At 51.3% G+C, this 21235-nt stretch overlaps 1 protein-coding gene across 2 annotated transcripts; it reads right to left on the bottom strand.

Annotated features, from left to right (window-relative positions):
- Nucleotides 1-240: 240 nt before the first annotated feature.
- TRAIP (TRAF interacting protein) lies at nucleotides 241-21114 on the bottom strand. 2 transcript variants are annotated; one of them, XM_059480155.1, is made up of 15 exons: nucleotides 20906-21114; nucleotides 19730-19787; nucleotides 18427-18510; nucleotides 14450-14489; nucleotides 11774-11901; nucleotides 8752-8894; nucleotides 8058-8171; nucleotides 7065-7152; nucleotides 5460-5549; nucleotides 5163-5251; nucleotides 4310-4465; nucleotides 4061-4109; nucleotides 3414-3539; nucleotides 2834-2884; nucleotides 241-1493 (listed from the first exon to the last, which is right to left on the bottom strand). In XM_059480155.1, exons 1-15 carry the CDS (start codon nucleotides 21001-21003, stop codon nucleotides 1368-1370), a joined length of 1440 nt encoding a protein of 479 aa, XP_059336138.1. In that variant the 5' UTR covers nucleotides 21004-21114; the 3' UTR covers nucleotides 241-1367. The 2 variants fall into 2 exon arrangements, with proteins under 2 accessions (XP_059336138.1, XP_059336139.1); XM_059480156.1 differs by having other exon boundaries at nucleotides 8752-8846.
- Nucleotides 21115-21235: the final 121 nt, after the last annotated feature.

The raw sequence follows: 21235 nt of genomic DNA, 5'->3' as shown, positions 1-21235 counted from the left end.
CCACTGAATTCCACAGCCTCAGGTGCTGCAGGTGAGACACAGCTCGTGCTCTGCAGGGCTGTGCCTTGTTCCCTTCCCTGAGGATGGGCATCACTGTCCCCTTGGCTTCACCCCACCCCTGTCCTTCCCTGCACAAGGGGCCTGCCACCCCAAAGGAACCTGAAGGGTTGAGCACATCCATCACCCCAGCTCAGACCTCCACCCTGAGGTGCAAGAGGCTGGAAAATGGTCAGAGGCCAGTTGTGTTAACAAGTGTGCACAGTAATATATTTTATTCCCAAAAACCATGTTTTTAGCCAGTCCAGTAATACAAATTTGGCCTGAAGCAGCTGGAAATAGGAAAGGTCAGATTTGTACAGGAGAGGGCTTTATGAGGTGCCTCACCACATCTGTTCCTTGTAGCTTGGACAGCCCTGCTTCAGGGGTGGACCTCCTGTTCCACGGCTCCAAGCTGAAGAACCCAGACATGTTCAGCCCCACCAGCCTCCCCCTCCCCTTCATCACTTCTCCAGGCCATTCCAAACCCTCTCATCACAAGGTAGAACAGTTACAAAATCATAAAAATACTCTTATTAAAACATAGAAATTAATAAACAAGTTTCACACCCACACATGCCAAGCACAAAGCTCACACCAGCACACCTTCCTCTGCTTCCATGTGCAGCAGGAATGCTCACCCCAATACTTTCCTTCCAGGTCAGTAGTTTCAGTGCCAAGCCTGCAAGACCACTCCAGATTTCATGATCCAGAATAGGGCAACACAGTTCCCAAGGCCACCTGTGGATCTCCCCAGCCCCAAGAGGCCTGTGGCTGAGGGAAGGTGTTTAATTTGATGATGAATATACAAACACTCGACAGCCACACAGGGTGCTCTACACACTTCTTCCTCCAGTAAACTTTCTTGGAACTATTTACACCAGGCATGGAGCTGGTCCAGGTCCCTTCTCCCTGCTGCTCTCCAGACTGACATCCCAGACACCCTTCCTGCATCTCCTGCTTGTGGCTGCATCCAACAAGTGCAGTTCCACCTGGTGCCAGAGAGCCCAAAGCAGCAGCAACTGCAGAACTCTGAGGAGGCCAGAAGGCAAGAAAACCCTGTTAATTCTGCATGAAAAAATGGAGGAAGGAATGGTAAAATGAGGGTAACTCAGTCCAGGCATTAATTAGCCAGAGGCTTGGCCTCCAGAGGCTTGCTGCAGGGGCAGGATTCTCCCCAGGGCAGCTCATCTCACCACAGGGCAGCATCAGAGCTTTGTGAACAGTACCCCAGGCACTGGTGGCTGCACATTGCCTCGTGCCAGGCTCTGGGCAAGTGTGCTCTGCCCTGCAGCCTCTTCTCCAAGCCTCTCCCAGGAAGTCAGGGGCTCTCATAGCAGGAAAGTGTCCATTCTGGCCTGGCTGCTGCTGGAGGAAGGTGCAGGAGCTGCAGATGCTGGTCTGGAGACCTTCTTCTTGCTCCTAACCTGTAATGGACGGATTTCTGCCAGGTTTGTCTGGAGGTAAAACTGTCAAGGAAAGCACAGATCGGTGCCCTGGGAACACAAGTGATCCAACACCTGCTGCAGTCCAATCTGAACCACAGGCCTGGGACCCTGCCATGCACCTGCATCCGTGAGGACAGGATGGGCTTTGCTGCCTTCTCACAGGAGCAGAGCTCGGGCACACGCCTGTCCCACGTGTCAGGGAACATTTCCCAAACAGGGGCTTTAGACTGGGTATTAGGAAACATCTCTTCACTAAAGAGGTGGTCAAGCATTCCAACAGGCTGCCCAGGGAAGTGGTGGAAGTCCCTGGAAGCATTCAAAAAACATACATGTCACAGACACATTTTATAAAAAATCCTTTTGTTAGGATTTTTTTCTCCTGAGAGGCTGAGAGGCCTCAGGAACAAAATGTAAACAATGGTTATCTGCTGCTGTGGAATGTAACAGGTGCATCTGTGATTGGTCTCATGTGGTTGTTTTTAATTAATGGCCAATCACAGTCAGCTGGCTCAGGCTGTCTGAGAGTCACAAGCTTTTGTTATTCATTCCATTCTTTTTCCTATCCTTTCAAGCCTTCTGATGAAATCCTTTCTTCTATTCTTTTAGTATAGTTTTAATATAATAAAATAATAAATCAGCCTTCTAAACAGAGTCAACATTCTCGTCTCTTCTCTCGTCCTGGGACCCCTGTGAACACCACCACACATGCAGACATGTTGGCTAGGGACATGGGTTAGTGGTGGGCTTGCTAATGCTGGGTTAATGGTTGGACTCTTCTCTTAGAGCTCTTTTCCAACATTAATGATTTCACGATTCAATGCTATTCCCCTGCACATAAACCAGCATTTTAACAGCATATCTGTTTGAGTTGCAAGTCCTCCTGAGCCAGGACACTGTGCAGGTGAAGGCAGAGCAGCCAGAGCCTGCAGCCTCCCATGGCAGAGCAATCCCAAGGCAGGAACAGCTCCACACCTGGGGATGAGCTCAGCCCAGCCACTCCTCACCACTGTGGAGCAGCAGCATCCCACAGAATGAAGGCTCCAGCTGCACAGGCAGGCAGGCGCACAGCCAGAAGAGGCTGTGCTACACTGCTGCTGTTAGATCTCAAGGGCACAGGCAGTCCCTGAAAATTGCACTGATTTCTAGCTAAGGCTCTCCTCTGAACCAGCCACAAGTGCTCTCAGCAAGTTCAGGACCTTGATGCCTTTGCTGAGCTCAGATTTGTTCAGAGAGAGCTCGGATCATTCCTTGAGGATCCTAAGTCTATTTTTTGTTGAGACCAAAGAGAAGGATCAGAAATGAGGTGCCCACAGCATCAGTAGTGCCACACAAGCTGCAGGAAAGGATACTGGCTCTATGAACTTTGTCCTGCCTCCCATGCCATCGTAGCCCATCCTCACCTAGGAGAGAGAAACAAATGAGCCTGGAGCAGCACACAGAGCCTTGGCTACTTCTCCTCATGCTGGGTATGGGGAAGGGGGAGTCCTGCAGACCACAGCTGCTGGAGGGGGATTAAAGCACTTGGAAACACTCAGTACTTGTGCTAGAGTCCTCACTTTTGGAAAAAAACAGATCCATGGGTATTAACAAAGTTTGGAAATATTGGGCATTTTCTCAGATAAGCAAACCAAGGCTTAGGATTTTGTCACTGGGATTGAGGAATGCAAGGAGAATACACTAAGCTCCAGGGAGGTGGAGGAATAGGACATTGAGAGCCACTTAGTCTGCTGCCAGGAAAGGAATGAGCATCTGTCATCCCTGGAGCTCTGCAGGACTGGGAAGTAGCCAGGTTGTGCTCTGAGATTTATTTTCCACACACTGAATGTGGCAAGGTAAAAGCCTCATTCACTTCCTCTTTCAGGGTCAGTTCAGGACAGAGGTGGCAGTGCCAGCCCTGGGCACACTCACCAACTGGACAGTCATACTTACAGAGCCCGTGTTCCTGTGGGAACCCAGCACACCACCCAAAGATGGCTTCTTGGAGAGAAAAGAGTTCCTGATGAATGCTGGCAAGAGTCCTTTAAGAGCATCATCCTCCAGATCATCTGCCCCGTTCTGTCCCACAAAATAACAAGAAAAGCCCTTTAACCAGCACAATCTGCTGAATGGAATCCACATTCAGGCAGCACTGACAACACAGATAGCTATTCAAGGTAATGGTTACTGCCATATCACATCAGGTTGAAAACCAGCAGCTCCCAACCTCCCACTGGGGCTTATGTGGAACTGTGCCCAGGAGGCAGGACACTGCCACCAGCAAGCCTGGGCAAACAGCCACCTCAGCTGACCCCCACAGCCCCTGTGGTCAGCTCCAGTGGTGCTTGTGAAGCACATCTGGGGCAGAATCATCAGCAAGCAAGTGGGTCCCCACCCTCCCTTCTCCTGCCCAGCTCCAGGAGGCCTGAGGCAGCAACAGTGTTTCTAGGAGACCATCAAGGAAAACACTTTGAAGCATAGACTGGTTCTATAGATGGGCCAGTCTATGGCCACAAGGGAGAAAATAGATTCTTTATTCCAAGCTTATTAACGGCAGAATCAAAGAGGCGACACAGAAAAATCAAGATTAGTCCTTTTACCTCCACTGCTTCCTTCAGAACTTTCTTCGCCAGATTTACCACAGGAGGCCTGTAAGGAGCCCAAGGAGCAAATCAGCAGAGATTTATTGTTCAAATGGAGCTGGCAAGGACAGACAAGGCCAAGCAAATGACGACAAAGCTTGCAGCACGCCATCAGGCAGCCGGAGAGCTATCTGATCTCACACAGAAACTTCCAAAGCAGTGAGACTTTGATCTCCTTTAGAAGCAGAAAGAGGAGGGAAAACTCACGGCTTTTTATCCAGCTTCTGCCTTTTTGCAGGGCCAAGGGGAGCTGTGCAGGGCTGGTGTTCAGGGGTGGCCACATCCAACGTGGCATCCAGATTGATCTCATCGCTGTGGGCCGGGCGGTGGAGCTTGGGATGCTGCAGCTCCATGGGAGCAGGGCTGCAAGGCAGGAAAAGCATCAGCCACTGAGCCACTGCCTGCACCCAGGGCAAGGCAGAGCTGCACCCCACAACACTGAGTGCCCAGACAGCCCCATTCTGCTTGCACATGAAAGAAAGGACAATCTGAACCCCAGAGTTTAAATTCTATGTCCCAAATTACTGCTCCCCCTCAAATGCTGAGTGCTGTGACACCAGCACCCAGAGGACAGGAACCACACTGACACACTGCTGCTCTGTGCACACAACCCAGCGGTCTCTACTGGGCTAATGGCACAGGCTCCTCAAGAAAGGCTGCATAAAACCAGATGTCATTTCTCAGGACAGATTCCTATGCCTAGCTGAGATCTTTGGTCACCATATACCAGTGCATGCTCATCACATGGCCAACTCTAAAGCCACAAGAACAGCAGTTTTAGGGGTGCTTCCCACGCAGGGCACAGTGACAAAGACTTTTTCACAACCCAGGCCATTCCTCCACCCTCCCTCTCCTGACCCAAACCCTCAGAGATTTTCTCCACATAAACCAAACATCATCACATCAGCCACAAGAAAAAGGATACAAGGAACAAAACCACCATAACTCTGCAACACCTGCCAGACTAGTACATCTCTGCTTTCTCAGTTAAACTGTCAACTCTGGCTTTGAACCTGTCCCCTACATGCCTGTACTGTGTGTGAGGATGCAGCTCACTAACCTTTCCAAGACTAGCCGACTGAGTGTTTCCCTGGTTACAGATGGGACCTTCAGGGTGTCCTGCAGGATGTCTATCTTCTTCTTCAAACTCTGGAGAGAAAATGGAAAGCAGCCAGTGAGATAAGGAAAAATTTAGCAGTAGATCCTTTGCCCCTTTTCCATAAATCAACATCAGGTGGAGCTCAGAGGTAGGCTGGGAAATTTAGTCCCTGAGCAAAAGCCAGCATAACTCCTGGCTTTGCAGCTGCAGACCAGTCTGCAGTAACTGGCAGCTGGCCATGAAGAAAGATATTCTCACCAAGATCTCCTTGTCTGCATTCTTCAGATCCTTCTGTGTGCTTTTTAACTCCTCCTTTGTCTTCTCCAACTCTGAAGTCGTTTTCTGCAACTAGAGAACACAGCAGAGTGTGGGTTACACTGATCTGGGTAGGGGGGACTGCAGAGCCCTGTGAGAGCAGTGTGCTCTGCAGCACATGCTGCTTCCCCTGTTTCAGGGCTCCATTTTCCTGTGTCAGTCTGACCAACCTCTCCTGTACCAGTGCAATCCAATCCCTACCCAATTCCACAAGCTGCCTGCAGAGGGATGTCCAGGGCTGCTTGCCCAGCATTTATGCCTCACGGCAAGAGTTTTTCACTGCTCTAACACTTGGTGGCTGCATTCTGAATTGCTGCAGGACTCCGGACACAGCTGAGCACAGGAATCACAAACCACAGGTTGGAGGATGGCTGTGCATCAGCAGTGCTGGCACATGGACAAGCCTGATTCAACAGGGAAGCATGCCAGCAGCAGGGGTCAGGAAGTGGCCTGCTACCATTTCAGACACTTCAGAGGGTCCAGGAGCCTGGGCCAGCTCACACTCTGTGGGTACAGTCAGCTCTCTGGCAGCCAAGCCTGAGCCCCTTGTGCACTGACTCGCATCCTCCTGACCCCACTGGCCACCACAGCTTGGGGCTGACTCAGTCAGGAGCAGCCCAATTCCAGCAGCAGAACCTTGTGGAGGGGTTAACTTCTCTGGGGAGCACAGCACAGCAATCTGAAAAACTCCTTCTCCATTTCAGGGGACAGCAGCTATGGCTGAGTAACAGAAGTAGGCCAAATCCACCCACAGCTTCTCACTTTGTTGGCTTAGGCACAGGGATGCCCCAGGGAACACCTGTGCCTTGGGGAGTGAGGCTACACACACGCTTTTCACAGGGGTGCACTCCCAGAACAAAGACAGTCCTGCCTGACCTGAGCTAACAGAGCCCAGCCATGCCTGGAGCAGGGGGAGCACAGCAGCAGAGGCAGGTCAGCATCCCCAGGCTCTGCACCAGCTCAGGAGCAGCCCAGGCAGGCTCTGTGCAGGGCCACCTGTGTGTCCTCACTGTGCTTTGGGAAGCTCTCCTGCCTGGGCACAGCACGATGTGGGAGCCCTGGCCCAGTTCACTTGGCTGAAGGCACAGGGCTGGGTGTGACTGGATGTGCCAAGCCAGGACTAAGCCCTGCTCAACTAATACTGCCTCCAAACCCCTTCCCACTTCCTATGGGGCCCAGCTCTGCAGCAGGAGGAGCTGGCAGCTGAGTGCTCAGCAGAGTAGTCGGATGAAGGAATTGCTACTTCCAGAACCCAGTGGGAGCAGTGGAGCACCTGTGTGCTGCTGCCTTCCAGCACAGGCTCCCTGCCAAACTCTGGCTGGCTCTGCACATGCTGCCCCAGCACTGTCCCCAGAGACTGCCCTCCTGACAACAGCCCATGAGCTGTTTGCTCACCACATCACATCCTGACCCAGAAACCCAGCCTGGCCCTTCCACACACCTGTACCTATCAGTGTGGGAAGGGGTCACTGCAGAGGCCTTGGGCCTCAGTTATGGACAGGGATCTACAGACCAGATGTCACCCTGGCAACTCACACTCTCCTTTACCTTATTATTGACAGAAAACAGCTCCTTTTTCAGCTTCTCTGTCATCTCACCAGAGATCTTCCGAGCCTCCTTCAAATTCTCATATTCCCTACAAAGAGACCCAAAGAGTCACACTGTTTGTAAGGCACCTGAGCCAGAACTTCTCAGAGACAAGCCAAAACCCTCAAATTGAAGCTCTGGACCTGCACAGCCACCAGAGAAAACCCAGGAGATATAATGCCCTTTAAGGAACAAAGAGGAGTGAGTGTACTAACACTGTCACACATTCCACTACACCATGGGGGAGAAAAAACCTGCATGGGGTACCCTGCCTGATTCCAGCAGCAAAATGGGAACCAGAGCCAGTGATGTTTTAGTTGCCAGTGAAAAAGACAGAAAACAGAGCACAGCCTCCATGCTGGCAGCAAACAGGGGACTTTGCTTTAAGTGACTTTTCAGAGACTTCCCACTACTGGCCATGCACATTCATTCCCAATTACACCACAGGGACACTTGCCTCATTACAGCTTTGTACCAAAGCTGCAGTTATTCAGCTGCTATCAGAACAGACACAAAAAAAGCTGTGTTTTTTCCCCAGCAGGACCAGATGGATATCCAGGTAGGGGAGGGCAGCAGTGGAGGCTTGCTTTGCCAGAGGCCACAGCTGCACAGTGCAGTGCTGCAGAGGGCACAACCCAGAGCTCTGCGTCCGCTTGCTTTCCCCGGGGCATGAGAGGAAAGAGAGGGAATCATCATCATCACTTCATAGGTGCACTACAACTCTGGAGACAGTTCCCATGGTGACACACATGTCACTACAGCGACAAGAGGAACAGTTCAGTGTGACAGGCTCCAAACTAGGTCCCCAGGATCTGTCAGTCAAAGCCCAGTGGAAGCCCTAAGAGGTGGTGAAAGCCCCACAGAGCCCATGTGCCTCTGGGTGCTCGGCAGAGGGTTCCCCCTGGGCACTCCCAGGACAACACCAGCCAGCTGTGCCAAGCCTGCAGCACCTACTTCTTGAGGGAGACACAGTAGATTGCAAGCTGCTCCACTGCTGCCTGCCCGACTCCCATGTCTCTGATCATCTCCTCCACTTCTGAGCGCTGACTCTGAAGCAACAGCTCGATCCTGCACAAAAAAACACAAACAAAAACATACCCTCAGCTCATGAATCACAAACTGACCTGGGAAAGAGACAAAAGCCCTGCTTCCCCCTCAAGGGGCTGGTGTAGCCTGAGCTTCTCCTGCAGGCATTCTGGGTGTCATGGGAGAAGAGAGACAGCTGCCTCACCTCAAGCAGGGCTTTTCACTGGGGAAAAGCAGCACTGCTTGGACTAGAGAAGGGGCAGCTGCACACACATACTGCACATGGAACTGATGCCCAGCTCTTGGTCCCTATAGCCCTGTGGCTCACTGTGCTACTGGACTGGCATTCTGCCCCAAGCATCCTCTGATAACAGAAATGGCACATAGCCATGCTCAGTGCACTAGAGACGAGGCCAGTACCCTGCCTTACTGCTCTTTAATGAGAGCAGCTGTCTGCAAACAGCAGGGGCAGGAGGCATACAAGGGCAGCTAAAAGCAGCCATTTCAAAGTTCAAGATGAGATGATCCAGCACATGGAGGTGGGTGCTGCAGCAGGACCCTGCTCCCCTCCCTAGAAAGGGCAAAGGTGTGTGTGCAGCCCAGCCTGCACTCTGGATCTCACCTCTCCATGGTTCTCAGCTTGTTCCGCAGCCGGCGAGCCTCCTCCTTCGAACTTTTGTTATCCTCCTGCTGCTGCTCCAGGAATTTCATCTGCTTCTGCAGGGAAGCAAGCACACCCAGCCTGCTGTGAGGCTCCAGGGATTGCTGGAGAAACATCCTGGGTTATGTGCACTGCGGGCAGCTGGGAGCACACATCAGCTGAATGCTCTCACCACCTCAGCAGCCTGGGCTTATGGAGAGTTGACTTCCTCCCACTGCACTCCCAGCTCTGCTCCCCATGAGTACAGCAGGGTCTCAGTGCTGATCACAAGGCAAGGCTGGAGCTGAACCCGTGTCACAGCCCCTCTCTGCTGCACAGTGCCCTGTATGCAGTGGTGACAATTTGTTTTTCAAAAGCAAAGGAGTCCACAGCAAGCAAATCTTGCTATTGCCTTTCCCTCCCTGCACAGCTGATTGCTTCAGCCTCCCAACTCTCCTTGCTATTAGCTGCTTAGAGCATAGATAGGAATGAAGGGGTCTCTTCTGGGAGACCTCAGGCAAACCAGACAACCCCCCAGGCACTTCTCTCACCTGCTGCAAGTCTATTGCAGCCTATTGCTGTCACAGGCATATTTTATGAAAAATCCTTTTGCCAGGATCTTTTCTCCTGAGAAGCTGAGAAGCTTCAGCTTCTCCATTCAGCTTCAGTTTTGCTACTGTGGAATGTGATCTGGAGAATTGTTTACCCAGCATGCGAAATTGTTTTTACTTGATGACCAACAACAGCCACCTGTGTCGAGGCTGTGAGCAGTCACAAGATTTTATTATCATTCCATTCCTTTCCTTTCAAGCCTTCTGATGAAATCATTTCTTCTATTCTTTTAGTATAGTTTTAATATATAATTTTCTTTTCATATAATATATCATAAAATAATAAATCAGCCTTCTGAAACATGGAGTCAAGATTCTTATCTCTTCCCCTGTCCTGGGAACCCTGCAAACACCACCACATATTGCCTCTCCAGCAGTAACACAGAACCTCAGCTGAGATGGAAAAGCACACATCTGCAGTGTGCCAGAGGATGGGAATAGCTGAATTAGCACCATTCTGAGGCATCTGTGCTGTCTAGGTTTGAGTGTGCCTGGGCACCTTGCACAGCAACTTTGAAAGGCTCTGGTTTCAGCACAGTGCTGATTGCAGGGAAAGGCCTGGCAAAAGATCATTGCCTTGTAAAGCTCCTTCCCAGTCAAGTTCAAGGATTTTATCCACTTCCTGCCACAGAAACCAAACAGCTGTGAAACCACTGGGAAGTTGAGAAGGGACAGTGTTGCAGGCTCATGTGTCACTCTTGTTTAACTGGAGTCTGTCTTTGGCTTTTCCCTAACCAGAACTCTCAACACTCCAGATCCTCACAGCAGTGTTCTGTGCCTGGTCAAGGCAGAGGCCCCAGCTTCAGCCAGCCTGAAACTGCAGCAAACTGGCAGTGCCAGCAGAAGACAGGCCCAGCTCACAGCCTTAGCCTGCGTCACAGCCAGTTAAGCCTGTATTTTCACTGCAGAAGTTCAGTGCTTTAATCTTTAATGATGCAGTTTAAGACAGTGCTTGGCATTCAACTGGGAAACCCCATACAGCACAGAAAAGATACCTCCAGGTCCCTAATCCTTCTGCCCTGCCCAGCTTTCATTAAAGGGACTTAAGCATACAGAGAGGGTTTTGCAACAGGGAAGATAAACACAGAGCCTCCTCCAGAGGTGTCAAGGCAGGAATACCCAGCACTGAGATGCTGAGTTGAGCACAAGTACCAGCTTCCACTGTCACAGTTATTTCTGCTGGAGTAGGGGGGCATCCTGCCACTGACCTATCCAGGATCACACCAGCACCTATGGCATGGCCAAGATCCAGCTTGCCTTTACATGCAAGCAGATTGGATATAATCCCATGGGCAAAAACAGTTGTGCTGGCCCACAGTGAGGCCAGCCTGGCATTAATTCCTTACTCCTTCTGCCCTAGTATCAGGTAGATCCCCCAGATGCTTCCTCCCAGAAGAGCCCAGCTGCAGGAAGTATATAGCACAACAGCACCAGGACATGTCTACAAGCTCTCTCTGGGCCACTTGGCCTGGCAGGTCAAGAAACAGGACACAGTTTAGGACACTGGGTCAGACAGCATGGGAAGTGCAGTAGACACTTATCCCACTTTCCAGCCTGCAGCTCACAACCTCACCTGCCTGCACCCCACCTTCCTGAGACAGGCACATCACCTTCACACAGCACAGAGTGCCCAGCCCAGCATCAAGGCAAAGCTGCTCCAAGACATCCCAACAAAGCTGCTCCTGCTCTTGCCCTCTTCCTCTTGCTGTTTATGCATAGTACATGACTACACACTGAGTCACTGCACGCTGAAGCACAACAGGAATATTTGATCCCTGGACTTCACAACATTACTAACCTAACTGAGGCAAAGCCCTGGCAACAGAACAGAGACAGGAGAGTTAGCTGGATCAGATCCCACTCAGCTGAAGCCTGCAACTCCCCCTCCATATTTTTCAGTTTGATTTCTCCACCCGATCAAAGTAAGAAACTAATTTTCCTTGAATCCCACTTGGCCTAAACCCATTTCAGAAGAACATGCTACCTCAGGGAACCACTGTTTCAGCAACGGGGTGCTGGGGCTAGTTCCCACACTAGATTCCTGCTACTACCTTTATAACCAGCACTGCCACTTCATTAGTGAGGCTCAGCCACATTCCTCAGGCTGGGCTGGCATTTCTCCCTCACCAGGGATACCACTACCTTGAGCTCCTGTACACAAACCACAGGCCTGTAGGCTTTTTATGCCTCTGAATCACCTCAGGCAGAACACAAACAGGACCTCAAGTCCAGCAAAAGCACTTGCTTCGATTAATCAAACCAAAATGAAAATCCAGGTACCAGACCCAAAATCCCACCAGCACAATCTCTTTATTAGCAGGATCTGCAGAGATCTTCAACAGAACTAACACTGACTGCATGATGGCTAGCCCTGCTGGGGACAGGAAAGGTACCTTGAGAGAGGAGCACAGCATCTCTGTCTCTCCCAGCATCTTCTGGAGCGACTCTATCGTGGCATTGCGCACATCCAGAGTGTCCCTCAGCCCGTCCACAACAGCCTGGCATTCCCGCTTTTCTTTCTCTGCAAAGGAAGAAACAGAAAGGTCATGGCCTGGTAACCCAGACTCCAGTTGCAGCACAGCAGCAGCAGCACACAGACTGCTGGCAGGCTCAGCTCCAGGCTGCCAGGATTCGGCCATTCTTGGAGAGAGCCATTTCTCTAAGTGGCGTCTGCACCAGGGTCTGTACTGAGCAATTGCTTCTCTCAGTGCCAGCAGGCTTCAAGATTTTTTTACTAAAGATAAAAAATTCCCTTTAATAGCTTTCCAGTGCCAGCCCTGCTAGCATTAAGATGATGTATCTTAACTCTTGCGTTTTCTCAAAGCCAGGCTTGCACAAGGAAATAATTCCTCTCGAGTTACACCAAGCTGTCATACAGCTGGAGAAGAGAGCTTTGTATCCATCCTCTCCACATGCAATCTTACATGTCAGGAACCCCTTTGGGGGCCACTGAGCAGCTGTATGCAGGGGTCTACCAAGCTGCTGCACATGCCCTCACTAACCACAGCACCTACTTCAAAGGGCAGCACCCTGGGGGCACTGCAGAACATGACAGCTTAGGTAGATTCCCCAAGTGCCCACTTTTTGCAGGTCACAAAACCTTTGCATCCTGCTGTCCCTCCCTCTAGCAATCCAGGAGCAAAGCACATGCCTCTGACCACCAGAAAGAAGGTGGTGGAAACCACCACCGTATTTCAATTTGTTTTGTGGAGACAAAGGAAGGACAGGTCAGAAAGTAACAATCACTACCAGGAACTGCCAGACCAAGCAGGGAACAGCCAGCATCGTTGAGAAGCTCAAAGCACTTGGGTAATGAGGGAAAGCAGGAACTCCTCCACCTAACCCTGCTGAGGGCAGGGTAAAACCTTCAGCTCACCATCTTCAGAGCCTTTGCTAAAATTGCCTGTGGCTCCAGCCTGGCAATAGTAGAGAGCCAAAGAGTGCTTTTCCAAAAAGCTTGTTCTCCTTGCAAGCCATCCAGTTTCAAATTCTGCCTGCACATCCTGTGGAAGCGGGACCTGCAGTGAAGCTGCACTGTTCAATCAGGGAGTAAAAGAGCCATGTGGGACCGAGGAACAAGAGAGAAATGTGTTCCAGCAGAAGCGTGCGGGTGGCTTCTCCGCTGATCTGAATAACCCTTCCCCACCAGAGGCAGTGCCTGGAGATGCTACCTTGCATTTGCAGGGACTCCACACCCACTGGAAGAGTTAGGGCTTCCCCCTCCTCCGTTCCCAGCTGCCCAGAGGCAGATGGCAGGAATCAAACCCCTCCGTGCTGCAGGAATGAGTTTTCAGCTCATTCAGAGTGCCTCCCACAGAGCCTGCTCGGAGCTCGGCACCTCTCGAGCCATTTGCAGGCTGATCAGAGCCTGGCAGCTCCACAGCTCCTCTGCAGCACACAGAGCAGAGCACAGCTTCACATGGAGAACTTATACACAGGAACCAGCAGAGAGCAGAGTACCCACAGCAAAGGAGGCAGGAGGTGGGAAGGAGCTTCGCATTTTCCAGTATGAAAAGAGAATGGGACAGGGAATGTCAAATCCAACCTCTACTCACCAGAAGCCGAGAAGATTAGCAGGCCTTCAAGCAGTTTTTCTTGGATAATATCCTAGCAAGAATCCCAGCCACCTTCCCCAGAAGATCTGGCTCTCTACCAAGTCACTAAACTCAACCAAGCTGGCAGGAGAACAGGCCTCAGAATAGAGACGTGCAGACCATCCAATTCTACTCTCAGGCTAAGGACCGAATCCTCAATCTACTGGCTATTCATGTCTGTCTCGTGCATGCAGGGAACGCAGAGGAAAGACAACTCTTGGGGCGTGGGTGAGCCCCCAGCATTCTTTAAACATTTTTTTACCCTTCTGCTAGCATGTTTTAGGATTTCTGTCACTTAGACTGACATTTTCCTTTTGCTGCTCATGACTCATGTTCTGATGACAGGCTGCCTACAGACGATACTTAAAACCCATCGACAAGTCTCCAGGGCTTTTGCTTTTCCTGCCTCCCTCAAACATCCTCTAAAATTAAAGATGGGAAGATGGAAGTGCGTGCACACCGAACTCCGTCTGCTCTTCTCGCGACACATGTGGCACTGCAACAGCCAAACAAATCCAATGCTGCTTTTGGACACCACTTTCACCCTCTCATCTGTTGGAGGGAATGAGCCTTTGCCATATGCAGCTGTGAGTTTCCCAGCAAGCAAACCAAGGCTTTTGCTTTCAAGCCTGCTTTAGACAGAGCTTTGCTGCAATTCTCTAAGCTTGTGATTAGGAAGGGGGCAAAAAAATTGCATCTACCTGTCTAAACTTGCAGTGAACTCCTGAGTTACAGCAGAGCTGGGGCAGGCTGTGGACTTAGGCTCTGTCATATAAGCTGTGCATCACTGTAGGTGTTCTCGCCTCAGAAAAAGCTCCCAAGAAGTTGCTCTAGTGAAACAGTTTGCAGCCTGAAGCATGCCCTCAGCTTCAGAGAGGGGTGGCCTCTGCACAGGGACTCCTCAGACCTGGCCAAGCCACCTGGCACAGGTAGAGCCCAGGAGCTGCTGATCCCCTGCAGGCTGCAGGAACTCACCTTTCAAGGACAGCTGGGCCTTCACCTTGTCCAGTTCATTCTGAAACACAACACAGAAAACCCCATTAGGAAACGTCCTCCAGAGATGCTTTCACCAGATCTTAAAAAGACCCAAGAGGTTTCTCAGCAGGACTTTTGGACCAGGCAGGTACTGAAGAGGGGATATAGAAACAACAAGCACAGAGTTACAAGCCCGGATATCACAGGGAACGGAAAGAGCACCTCCAACTGGCATTTTTCAGGGGGAGAAGAGAGGATCGCAGCTTCATCTTAGCCTTGTCAACCTTGTGTTTCTCACACTGTCAGTCATCCTGTTTTAGCTGAATAATTTTGGAAGGCTCTCAGGGAAACACAGGAAGTCAGGCAAGAACAATTTTTATAATGTTTTACCTAAACAAGGCAATAAGGGAGGAATGTTGCCAGACTAACTGGATTACTGAGAGTTCTTTAAACTGAAGTGAACTTTAATCAGATGGAGGTGGGAGACAGGAGAGCACAGCCAGACACCTGAAAAGGTAACCAAGCATGCACTCAAACATGCTGACAGACACTGAAGTCACTGCAGTTCAGGATGCTGATATGAGCTAACAGCTCAATCGAACGGCTGGAAACAGATCACTGAGAAACCAATCCATAACACACCAGCTGAGACTGCATAAAATCTCCTGGGTACCACAAGGGTCTGAGGAACATCAACTATTTCTAACGCCTTCATCAAGGATCAGAAAGAGGCAGCAGATGCCCTGTAGTTTAAATTAGAGAAAATGAAGAGATATAATTTAACACTGGCAAATAGCCAAAGGAAATGTAGAGAGGTTAAAAAGAGAGGCTATTTATATCTATATATATATATTTAAAAGAAAAACCAGAGAGATAAATATATGCAGGAAAGAGTCAAAGGAAGATGACTTAAAAATCTGTGTTAGAGAACTGCAGAGGAAAGCACATAACAAGTCAGGCAGGAACTGCAGTGGAATAAAACCACAATAAAATGCCAACACAGGCACACAAATCTGTGCAGCCCGGAATGCTACATGCAAATCTGAGCCGAGAATAGCACCAGCAGTGACCACAGCTCTGACAGGACTGGAGCTAGGGCTCTGCTAGTGACAACAAAGGCAGGAAAGAGAATGAGGGATGTAAAGCCTGGAAAGCAGAAGGGACTAAATGCAAAGCCTAGCAGAGCTGACTGGGACTTGTCCCAAGGGGCACAACTGCTGGAGGGCTAATGTGGAATTAACTCTGCTGCAGGAACTATTCTGAAGTAGCTTCCTCAGAAGTCCTATTCAGGAACGATTAGTGGGCTCACAAGATGTGCTAATTTTCATGATAGCGAAGAAACCCTGGGCTACTTCAGGCAGCTATGTAACATTACCTCATTCATCAACTTAATCTGAAATCCCTCATCCTCCACCACAGCTCCTAAAAGCCGCTCCCAATTTTCTCTCCTCTGAGAGAAGCTCTCCTCTCCCTGCCAGACTGAGTAACAAGACCACATTTTCCCAAGATCAAACGAATATATCCTGACCACAAACAGACAGCTGTCCTCCAAGGCTTCTACCTTCCCCAGCAGGTTTACAGGCAGGAATCCTCCCCCCACCTCCTCTTCACCAAGCTGAAATCTCATTTGGAAGAATTCTGCAGTCCCCAGATCATAAGCAGCTCTTGACAGACTCACTGAGGTGTTACACTCCAAAACTCACCCTTTTCCTGCTCTGGGAACAGCCACATGGAGACTGTTCTGCTCACAAGGACCATCTTTAAATTCAGTAGAGGCTAAACCCAGGTTCAGTAAGGAAAGAAATGCCTGGACACTTAGCCTGTGCTCCACAGCTACTCCAGGGATCCAGGTTCCCCCTGGTGTTTCTATGGAAGTTTTAGCCTGGGGGTGGAGGAAAGCAAAACAGCCCCAGCACTCCTGTGACTGTAAACATTTCTGAGTAACAGCAACAGTGACAAACAGAAACAAAGACAATTACCAAAGATAATTGGGCTAATTCTGCAACAACAGGAAGGAGTTTCAGATCATGAGGGAGCTCTTCCAACCACTTCACTGGGTGCCAAAGACTGGATCTCCGAAGAGAATCCCAAGCTTGTCACCCCAAGATGACAAGCAGGCCACAGCTACACACTTTGCTTTCTAGCACATCCTTTTCAAGGCAGGAGGCCAAATGCTCATTCCAAGACAGCTGTGGGCTGCACAGATACAGCTCCAGTTGATTACACAGATGATCACTCTATGCCCAAGCTCTTGGAGGGCCAGGCAGTGGTTCATCACAAACCTTGGATTTTTCTTTTTTTTTTTTTTCTTTCTCAGGTGAAATTGCTTCTGGCTGAGGATACCAGAGAGGTTCTTATCCTCTGAAGAGCCCAGGCTTGGCCCACCATGTGTTTGCTTTGAATTGGTGCCCGGCCAGAATCAGACACTCCATCACAGGCAGATATCACATCTAGGTGGACATTAATCCCTCACCCATTGTGAACAAGGCATCTGTGCTCTTAAGGTACCCCACATCTCCAGAAATGAGGCAGCACACCACAAGAAACTGGCTGCAGCAGCCTGTACAGTGCACACAGCAGTGAATACCCACACAGGCTAATGATGCTGATTTACCCAGAAAAGTATTTGGTTCTTTCTGTTGGTGACCTGAGAGCCCTCATTAAGCAGGCTGTACACTGAGGCTAGATGTTGCTCTGACACATACACACAAGATTTACAGGAGCAGGAGGAGTTACCATTAAGCTTGTTGTGCAGGAGCAGGAGGAGTTACCATTAAGCTTGTTGTGCAGGAGCAGCTCCACAGTCCTGCCCTTGAGCAAGGGAGCAGTTCTGCACAGCCTGCCTGGAGCAGAAGGCTGGGGGAACCCATTTTAGATCCTGGGGTGGGGGTGAGAGAGAACAGGAAGATTTTCTAGGGCGATTCTCTCCAGACAACCCATTCCAAGTCACCCATCTCATTACCCCCGTGGGAGCAGATCTCAATCCATACAAAAGGAAACATGTATCTGCTGTGAGGGCAACACAGCTCCAGGGCCCAGAGATGCTCCTCCCCTCCTCTGCACACTTCAGTCTTCAGATTTCTTACTGGTGATCTTGGAGAAAGACACTGCTACTGACATTCTAGTCTGGCTGGCTTTATTTTAAAGACATACAAAGTACATATAGAATTGTCATGGCAACTGCTAATTATGGTAATTGCTGCACATGCTGATTCTAAACACAAGAGGGTACAAGCATCCCGTTATACCAAGGTCAACCGGCCACCCTTTTTTTGGAACAGATAATTCCAAGACAGAAGGAGCCCTATTTCATCCACACTACACAAAGGAGAATGTGGATCAGCCACTCTGTGTTTATCCCTGCTCACACCCAACTCTCTGCACCCAAAGGTGGCACTTGGAGCACACCACCAGCATCCCAGCTCCAGCCAGGATCCCACCAGGACCCAGCTTCCATGTTGTTCACTGCCACTGGTGTGGCTTCAGGCAGTTCCTTTCCTCATCTCTCTTGGGGAATCACCCAGCCCCACATCCTTCAGTCTGCACAACCTCCCTGCACAGAAGGTTCCTCCAATGGCTCCTTCTTTCCAGAGGGATTAGCAGGGCTCACACACAGCCACACCACAGATAGCAGCAGCAATTCACTGCATCTGGGATTTCCCTTCTCCTGCCCTTGGGAACAGCTCTGTACCCTCATTCCCAACGGAGAAACAGCAGCCTGATGAGATGGTGTTTCAGGAGGTTTCCAGGTAAAGTGAGAAGCAGAAGGAAGAGCAGGAAGAAGAGGAGGCTCCTTGAGTCACCACATGGGATTTGGTCAGAGGGAATGCTAAAGAGACTGAAATGCTTCAGGTCAGACACATGAGCACAGCAAGCTCCAGCTGGGGAAGCACCTGCTGGCAGAGGACCAGCAGGCCAGGCCATCCTCCCAGGAGGCTGAAGCATCACATGGGGAAAGAACTCCCCCATCAAGTTACCTGCAAGGTCTCAGCATCCGGTGCTGCTTGCTCGTCCAGGGTAACATCAAAAAACAGCTTACTGATGATGTGTCTTTTGCTGACCTAAACACAGGAGACAGAAGAGTTTGATGGGCACAAATATGGAAACAACAGATATGGAAGACAGATGGAGGGGGAGAAGGTACTGTCTTGTGACAGGGCCATGAAAGGCAAATCAGATCACGTGTTTGACACCATTAGTGCTGATGCTCTGCTTTGGCTCAACAGCACAGCAGCAGACCCCCCACTCAGTTTCTGGCAGTGTGACTCCAGCCAAGCTCCTGAGTTGCAGCAGAAAGACTCAGACATTTCTGAATCGAGCGCAGTCTGTTCTCTGGCAGCTCAGCCCAAAGCAGCTGATGCTGAGCTAACATGATGCCAAATCCTAAGACAGAAGTACGTGCTGCTTTCTGCAGGCAGAAGGTGCTGTAATTGAATTTGATAGCTCTCCACACCTCCCCCATGCAGTTACAGCTTTGTGTTTTAAGTATTATATACAGTCATGACACCAGCTAATTGCATGGTTACTGCCACATAAGATGTTATTTCGCGATAACTCCATGGTAACCCAGAGATGTAAGAGGCAGAGAAGAACAGAGGGAATCAACAAGTCAGGGAAGGAACAAGGGCCAAGACCTTGAGAGGAGGAAAGAAGCACGAACACAGAATAAGCGCAAGCAGCAGCTGGCTAAAAATTTTCATCTGAGAGCGAGGAAACATCTCCTGCAGCCACCACGTGCCAAGACCCGCTGGTGGCATGAAGGCTGGTGACACAAGGGACTTCAAAGACGTTCAGGTCTCAGTTGAGCCAATGGAAATGCAAGGCTCAGCCTCCTGTCTCAGAAGCAGAGCACACCCTTCCTTCTCTCCCCAGCCACTGCCTTTCTCAAGGGAGGGTCGAGTACTGCTCAGCCAGGAGGGGCTGTAAGGCCCACGTGCAGCAGAGTGGGCTGTTCACCTGACAGCAATGGGCTGGGCACACCACAAACACCACTCAGGTGCCCCAACAAGCCCTTGCAGCCCGTCCTATCATGGCAATACTTACCCAGCCTAAGGAAAAGCTGTGAAAACCCATAGCCCCTTTTGAAAGGGGCTGCAGTGCAGACAGCAGCAGGGCAGCCTCAGCCCACTGCAACCCAAAGGGCTGTGGAGGGGAGTTCCTCTCCTCTAGGAAGTCCCAAGTGACAGAAAGTCCCTCTGCTTTTTACCACGAGCCTGTTTGTGGCATCACCCCAGCCCACGGCTCCCTGGTGCCACAGGTGTGCACGGGGGATGGCTTTACCTGGTTCCTGCACTGCGGGCATGTCCGGCTCGGGGCAGTGTCAAACCATTGGAACAGGCTGAGAAAGACAAGGAAAACACAGTAAATCCTTACAGCCCTGGGGCACTGCTTCCAGGGGCCATGCCCCAGCTCCCCAGGAGACAGCAGGATGTGACTCCTCATCATAAAGCAGAATTGCACACCTTCAGTCCAGCACTGCAGCCGGCAGGAGCTCCATGCTCCACACGCATGCTCCACCCGCATCTCCAAGACAATTCCTGGCTGGATTTAGCATGTGAGCTTATCTTTGACAGGGCAGAGCTTTTGCAGAGCTCAGATCTCTCTGGGAGACAGGCACTGAGGTGCCACAGCTTCGCAGGAGCGAGTGGATGCACACGGGAGCTGCTCTATCAGGCTGTGACAGCCAGCTCCAGCTCCAGGGGTGCCACTGAGCTCAGATCTCTGAGCCAGGGGTGCCGGGCTGGGCTCTGCTCTGCCGTGATGAACCTAAACCTGCCGGGCTCCCCAGGACAGCTCCTAATGCATTCTGCAACCAAGCCAGCACATCACACTGGATGTTTATTTTGGGAGCAGGTAATGATTTGGAGCTGGCAGGTTCCCTTTGGAAGCTCTCCCTGCTCGGCTGGCTGCTGGCAGAGAGCAGGCCCGAGCAGCACTGCTGAGTGAGAAGTGACAATCACACCCGTGCTCCTCTCCAAGCTCGTTAGCCAGGAAAGCAAATGCCCACCCTCTCCCCACACAAAGTTTATTTCCTGAGAAGAACCATTTCCTTTCAACAGAGTCCTAGAAAAGCACGGAATTACCAGGGCACCTTCACCATAATCCAACATCACTCCCTCCAAACACCCTGTGACAGTGGCTCTTCCGGAGCAGGGAGCCCGCAGGCAGCACAGCGACAGAAGCACAGAATCAATTAGGTCGGAAAAGATCCGAGCTCATCGAGTCCAGCCTATGGCCGATCAGCACCGTGCCAAGTGCCACATCCAGCCTTCCCTTAAGGACCTGCAGGGACGGCGACTCCACCACCGCCGGGGACAGCCCGTTCACACGGGTGATCAGCACAGCACAGCCCCGCACAGCTCCGTGAGCTCCTCCGAGCCCTCGCCGGGGCCACACAAGGTGCCCGTGGCTGATACCCACGGCCCGGCCCGAGCCCCCGCCCGCCCCGGCGCTCACCAGGCCTGGTGGAAGGTGTGCCCGCACGGCACGGCCGCCACGTCCCGCTCGTTGTCGAAGAAGTCGGAGCAGATGGTGCAGTGTGCGCGGATGGGCATGGCGGGGCCGGCCCGGGGACCGGGGACGCTCCTGAGGGTGGCGGCCCCGGGGCTGGAGCGGCCGCGCGGCCCTGCGCGGTTTAAACGCGACCGCGAGCTCGCCGCTTCCGGCCCGTCCCGGAAGTGACCTCAGGGGATCCCGGGCCGGGGCCAAGGCTGGGGCTCTGTTGGGTGGGCGTGGTCTGTGGGGCGTGTCCGATGGGCGGGCCCTGTGTGAGTGGGCGTGGCTCGC

The sequence above is a fragment of the Ammospiza nelsoni genome, chromosome 11 (genome assembly GCF_027579445.1).
Source record: "Ammospiza nelsoni isolate bAmmNel1 chromosome 11, bAmmNel1.pri, whole genome shotgun sequence".
In the NCBI taxonomy this organism is placed as follows: Eukaryota; Metazoa; Chordata; class Aves; order Passeriformes; family Passerellidae; genus Ammospiza; species Ammospiza nelsoni.
The sequence above is the reverse complement of the archived record's forward strand: the minus strand, read 5'-3'. Positions and strand labels throughout refer to the sequence as shown.